This window comes from Tachypleus tridentatus, chromosome 7 (genome assembly GCF_004210375.1).
Source record: "Tachypleus tridentatus isolate NWPU-2018 chromosome 7, ASM421037v1, whole genome shotgun sequence".
In the NCBI taxonomy this organism is placed as follows: Eukaryota; Metazoa; Arthropoda; class Merostomata; order Xiphosura; family Limulidae; genus Tachypleus; species Tachypleus tridentatus.
In genome coordinates, this window is record NC_134831.1 from 11,332,363 (window position 1) to 11,339,391 (window position 7,029).

The 7,029-nt window shown below is 30.3% G+C and overlaps 1 protein-coding gene across 3 annotated transcripts in view; it reads left to right on the forward strand.

The window, feature by feature from the left end:
• Positions 1-5,379, forward strand: part of LOC143255114 (uncharacterized) — a 45,715-nt gene extending 40,336 nt beyond the window's left edge. For all 3 annotated transcript variants that reach the window (XM_076510280.1, XM_076510281.1, XM_076510283.1), the window contains exons 19-21: positions 938-1,037; positions 2,322-2,455; positions 3,402-5,379. In XM_076510280.1, coding sequence (XP_076366395.1) covers positions 938-1,037; positions 2,322-2,455; positions 3,402-3,470 — 303 coding nt within the window. In that variant the 3' untranslated portion in view covers positions 3,471-5,379. The remainder of the gene's footprint in view (positions 1-937; positions 1,038-2,321; positions 2,456-3,401) is intronic.
• Positions 5,380-7,029: the final 1,650 nt, after the last annotated feature.

Below are 7,029 nucleotides of genomic sequence, written 5' to 3' on the forward strand. Positions count from 1 at the left end.
TGTAGAAACTTTGTTTATTAATATGAGAAGGAGAGGTGGTACAAACTTTAGTAAATGTTTATTCACAGTCTTATAATCAGGAAGTAACTTGGGTGTGTTTAAATGATGTGTTTATGTATTAAGTGATGTGTTTAAGTGTTTATTTCTTAGTGTACCTATATAACACGTAACACAATTAAACTTGATACATTGTGTATTTCTTTATGTACATATGTAACACATAACACATTTAAACTTTATACATTGTGTATTTCTTTGTGTACATATGTAACACGTAACACATTTAAACTTTATACATTGTGTATTTCTTTGTGTACATATGTAACACGTAACACATTTAAACTTTATACATTGTGTATTTCTTTGTGTATGTATGTTTATGTCGCATCTAATGAGCGGGTAATGTCAGATTAAAATGTCATGAGACGTTTTGTACAGTGCTGTCAGTGATGAGTTTATGATATTAGAATTCAGTGGTGGGAAGAAAAAAAGCTCCTTAAGTATCACAATGGTAAGTTTGATGGATTATAAGGCAATAGACAAGGTTTTGATATCCATGGTGGGAAGATCACAGATTACTCAGTGCAGGGCTTTGCACTGACCAACAAACAAACACATGAATATTTATAAACATTTACTATACATAGTTTGGTACCACTGTTTGTTTGTTTTTCATATATTTAATTTCTCTCTATCTAGTAGTCATAAAACAAGCTATGAAAACACAAGATTACAGGTTTTATTATCGCCATCATAATGATGTGAAAATCTGAGAAAGACATTAGTTGATGTCATTGTGAAATTTTAGTTAGGAAAGCAAAACAATTCCATTATTTTTTGGGAAGAAAGATAAATTTAATATAGTTGTTGGGGTTGTATATTTAAAGGTTATAGGGTTAATATTAACCAGTAGCTATCACTGGCTTCATTGTATTAGGAGAAACAGACTTTAGCAGAAGAACGCCGAGACCTGGTACAACTAAAGAATTCACTGCTATGTTCAAGTTGTGGCTCGACCCTGTCGAAAGTTTTACCCTGTAAGTGGACAAACAATACACCAGTAGTAGCCTTCCTTACCCATTTGTTTTGGTCTTACTTTTTAAAGTATAGCTTTGGAAATTTCTTGTTTATAATTTAACATTTTTATAATAGAACATATACTAATATTTAAATTGAGCACAGAACAAAATAAAACTATGCCTATTTTATAAGGATGAAGACATTTTTATTTACAAAGATTTAAATCTTTTATAGCACAATCTGGAAATAATATTATGATTATATTTTTTAACTTATGTTGTTACATCAATTGTAAAGATTATGGGATATGTAAAGGAAATAATAAAAAAAAGTTACAAGTTGTATGAGACATCAAGTCATAAATGTAAACTACACTTGACAAAAGAAAGTGTAAAGATTACAGGATATATAAATACTTGAGCCTAGAAGTAACAAAGGTACAAGTTGTATGAGACATCAAGTTATGAATTACACTTGACAAAAGAAAGTGTAAAGATTATGGGATATGTAAGGGAAGTAAAGTTACAAGTTGTATGAGACATCAAGTTATAAACTACACTTGACAAAAGAAAGTGTAAAGATTATAGGATATGTAAGGGAAGTAACAAAGTTACAAGTTGCATGAAATATAAAGTTGTAATTGATACTTGAAACCCATGATACTTGATGAAATTTCATGATTATAAAATTGAGGAAAAACAAGACAGTCGTACATTTCACAAGTATTTCATCTATTACAACTGTGGTTTTGTCAGTAAAGGTGAAAACATAGCTGTATTAAATTATGTACTTGTGAAATGTATAATTGTCTCATTTTATCTCAGTTCTGTAAATCTTCACTTTACACTCAGCCATTCATCAAATATAGTTAGTTGTAAGTTTGTAGTTTTGATACGTCCATTATATAATGTTTAATCTTTGTACTTTCTAAGTTTCATCTCTTAACTGAATATGGTTTATTGATATAACAGTACTGGTACTTATAAATATAACATTGCTTCAAGGTTTTAGAGAATAAGTGTATTCTAATGTGTATGAAGATATTTTGTCATCCTCTCCACTAATTAGTTTTTTTCCTTTGCTTGTACTTCTTTGATTTTTATCTGATAAAATATTTAAAAGCCTGCCATGTTAGGTTCTGAAGAAGAAAACTATTTAAACATTTTTATACACATGTTGGTTACATATAACAGGTGTCTGGCAGAAGAAGTGTCACCCAGATCTTAAAGCAGTATCTGTGGAAGATAAACCTGTGTTACAATTATTAGAATTAGGTGATCAGTTTTAATATTTGGTTTCAGTTCTTGCAGTTCCAACCAGTTCAACTCCAGTGAAGCATCAAGAGAGATCTCTCTATAAACACCCAGATCTTCTTTCTAGTATCGGTGTTATAGATGATCCTAGTGTTATCATATGGAAACTGAGGGCTGAAAAGGTGAGTTAATAAATCAGGTTTTACATAACTGGTAAAAAACAAATCTTTTGATTATTTGAGCCTAAATACATCTAATAATGTTATCACTGTTTATATCCACTCATCTTGATAGGGTGTGAGAATTGGCTGTATAAAAAGAAACCGTATTTTTTGGAAGACTATATGTTAGTAAACAACTCTAGATAGAATGTAGTTTTATTCTAAGACATTTATTTTAGTTCTGAAGCATGATATTGTCCTTTTTTTGTTAGTTTGACTGTATGATATTCTTTTTTGTTACTGTTTGACTGTATCTTTCTCAATAATTTCTTAGTATATTTGTATGTTTTAAAATCTCTTCATGGCCAACCAACATTATTGTTTACATATATGAATTAATACATACATTTTAAAAGATTAGAAAATAAGAAGTAAAGTTCAACTTAGTCTTAGCAAATACTGTTGTTTGTTGTCATGAGAGAAATTGTCTCCCAGTTGTTAATGTTTTTGATGAAAATATTATTGTTGTGTTTTTATCTCTGATACAATGTGCAGGTATTTCAGTGTTAAATCAAAACAGCTGCAATGGGATGTGATTCATAAACTCTTTAACAAAAGGTTCTTTGTTTTGTTGATGCCAACATCAACGAGACATTAATTTTTTGTCAGTGTCCCTTTTTTAGCTGTTTTGGTTTTGCTATTTACTAGTAATTAAATTACTTTTCAAATGTATATATTACAGAAAACTTCTTGAGCTATTTGGACTGAATTTTGACTTTGTTTTGATATAAAAATGGCTACTTCTGAACTTATACATGCCATCATTTTGATGTGCATCTTTCTTAGGATGTGCAATCTAGGAACAAAACATTTTAGATGCAGAGGAAAATGAAGTTAAAGTTGTGTATTTTGAGAAGAATGAAAAACTGTTTGCTTTACAAATCTGATGTTATAACATATTTTCTAGGATAAAGAATTCTTAGAAGAAGAAGGATCCTTTTTGGAATCACTAAAAAAATCCAAAATGGAGTCGTGAGAAGATGTCATTATGTGTGACAGTAGAGAACGTAATCTAAACATGTTTATTGATGTTATCTGAGAGAATAGAGATGGTAATGCAGATGCATATACAATGTTAGTGTATGTGACAATAGAAAACACTATATACATACTATATTAATGTTAATGTCTGTGAAAATAGAGAAGACATACCAAGTTTTTGTACCTTTAAAGAACATGTTTTGTTTGATATATCTATTTGGTAGTTGGTGTTTAATTAGATGTTTGCTGTTCCCTTCTAATACAAAGCACTTTGGGTGTAATATACTAGTTGTTTATTGTTCAAATCGATGATACAAAGTATTTCAGGGGTAATATTAAAATATTGGTCATTTAAAGCTAGTTCTGTTAATTTACAGAACAGAAGTGAGGCTGGACCAGTCTTCATGTTTGTAAATCATTGTATTGTAATTCTGTAAAATTTTTTAACACCTCTGGTAATAAATCAATCAGGAAAAACAGTACCTCATTCTCTAGCATGTTGTAGCAATTCTGATTGTGTGCTGTCAACCATTTTTAGTGAAAGAACTCGTTAAGAATGGAAGAGGAAACAGACTCCAGCTAATGCTGTCAAAAGTTAGCTCTCGACATAAGGTTCAGTTCACTGGAAGATACATTTGTTATAATTTCTGTTAGGTAGAGTCCTGGCTCTAGAATAGGTAAAATTCAACATAATTACATATTGAGAAGTTTATTTGTTATATAAATAATTTATTTTTTTATAAGACTTTCTGTTATTAGTAATGTGTGTGTGTGTATATATATATATATGTATGTGTGTGTGTGTGTGTTTTTTGTTATTTTGAAATATTTTTTATCCTCAGGCTTTCATGTAATTTAAGTCAATACACAATAATTGTAGGCCTGTACTATATTTAATAGTTTAATAATATTACCCGGTTGTTAGTTTTAATACATAAAGTAAATAACTGCTAGATGTCTTTGTTGTAAAAGCTGTGGTCTTGTCAACATAAAACTAGTTTAAAAGCTATAACTGATCAATTACCAAGAAGTTACTGTTGTAACAAGCAATGCTCTATAAGCACCAAAGTTACATGAACACGTGTGCACACTTATAATTATGTGTTTGTCAAATGAAAACAAAAGTAACAGCACTTAATTTAGCTATGAAGCAAATTAGTAAATTGATAAATACATATATAAAGACAGAAATGTTAAAGTGAGGTTAACATCTTTAAGCATAATTGTTTTGCATCTTTGGGGATAAATGACCCCTCTACGAATTTAGAAAACATTTTTTCTTTGCTCTGCTTAGCCCACCATTGGTTATCATTTGAAAGAATATTTTAAAGTTTTGTATGGTTGGGCAAGATGGATGTCCATGTGTGTTAAAAATAGCTTCCTGATTTCGTTATTATACTATTATGATTTAAGCCTGAAGTTGTAAGGTTACATGCGACTTTTTTATTATATATAATTTCTTTGTATTTTTGTAATACATTGTTTTCATTCTAGTCATGAAATTATTTGTTCAATATAGCTTTAACTTTCAAATACAGGATTAGTTTATATCATTCAATATTGGTGGGGTTTATATATTACTTAACGTGAGTAATGTTGTGTTTTAGACTGTTTAAAAACTCAGTGTAAACACTGAGTGACCTTTCTCAATTTCTGTTTAAAATACGTAAAGAACCACAGTAGCAAATATTGGGATTAACTGTGATACTGATGATTATTTTTTGTTTACATTTTCTGAAACCTATATATTATTGGGAACTTTTAAAACCAGTCGTCGTGGACCCACAACCAGCTTGGTGCATGCAGTTTAAAAATGTTCTGGACTCCATTGTGGGTTATTAATGTAACTTTCAAGATCCGAATATATCTGAAAGTTGTCTAATTAAATGTTTACTATAAATTCAGGATGTGTTTGTCTGGTAATTTTGTCATGAAGTCATCAAACCATTACGTCACATGATAACACAGGGTATTAATACATATGATAGATATTACACTAATATGTGATATCAAACACCCAGTAACAAGAAATCAGACTGATCGTTATATGAAAGTTGTCGCTGAAAAGATTAAATCATTAAAACTCCCAAAAGTACCTTAAAGTTCAACATATTAAGACTTTAAAGATGGCGTTGTTGATCACTGTAGCATAGAATTCACCAATATTAAGACTCTAAAGATGGCGTTGTTGATCACTGTAGCTTATAATTCACCAATATTAAGACTTTAAAGATGGCGTTGTTGATCATTGTAGCTTAGAATTCACCAATATTAAGACTTTAAAGATGGCGTTGTTGATCACTGAAGCTTAGAATTCACCAATATTAAGACTTTAAAGATGGCGTTGTTGATCACTGTAGCTCAGAATTCACCAATATTAAGACTTTAAAGATGGCGTTGTTGAACATTCTATCGTGGATTTGGTTCCCTCGTCTCTAATAAAAGTTTTAAAATAAACTACGATTCGTAACTATGTAGGAAAGATTAGTTGAAACAGTAATTTAACAAGCCTATACTTGTAAGGATTTGAACTTTTTAGGCCTAATGAAAGTTATGAAAATCACATGATTTTGTCAGATTAGTTAAAATTATTTATCTTTTATTTAATCTATGAATGTTAGACATTTTATTAGTTGAAAGTCCATAATTACAACATTCTCACTAACTTTGAATCATTCGCTTCGAAAACAATCTTCACTCGAGCAGACTAGATAGAATGCACAACATTATGTAGTAAGAAAGTTATAAAACCAACTTTAAAAGCTGTCACATGGCAGGTTTACTTTGATCACCGTGAATTATAGGCAGCGTGGATTAGATATTACTTAGATCTGGAAAACAGCTACATTCTACAGCGGTATAGTAGTCAATTAGTGGAACGGAAAATCACCCATTTATAACAGGTTAACTCCATGTGTACGTTTAACTACTTATATGGCGGGAAAATGAGCAATCAGCTGGGAACGAATATGCTTATGAGTAAAATATAAACACCATTCAGATAGTAATTACGTATGTATTGTTATATTTATTTCCCAATACAAAAATATCGAACAATGTAATGGACTGTTCGCATAGGTTTACAATGATACAGAACGTCACTGCCTGCACCAGTTAACTTTTGGCAATGACAGTGCCATAGTAACATGGTATTGTGTAAACAGATTCGGATAATTTACCAACGCTATCTACTTGAAGATATTTTGGTTGAACGTTGATTCTTTCGTAGCGAAATGTTTAGAAAATACATGTTTAAACAAAGGAAAGATGGTGACAATTCTAAATAACAGTTTTGTTTTTAAGGAAATAAATACTTTGTTATTACCATACAGCACCAAAACTCTGTAAACACTATTTTACTGACTTCTACAATAACTGTCTCAGTATTTCTCAAAATAACCCTTTTATACCTAATTGCAATTATAAACGCTTGTTTGTAGCATCGAAGTATTTCATAAAGTAACCAGTTTGTATGGTAATTGCTCTGTCCTGTCATTTTAACCATTGTAATCGTGTTTCAAAATAATCTAAAATGCACCCTCTGGTTTCGAGAA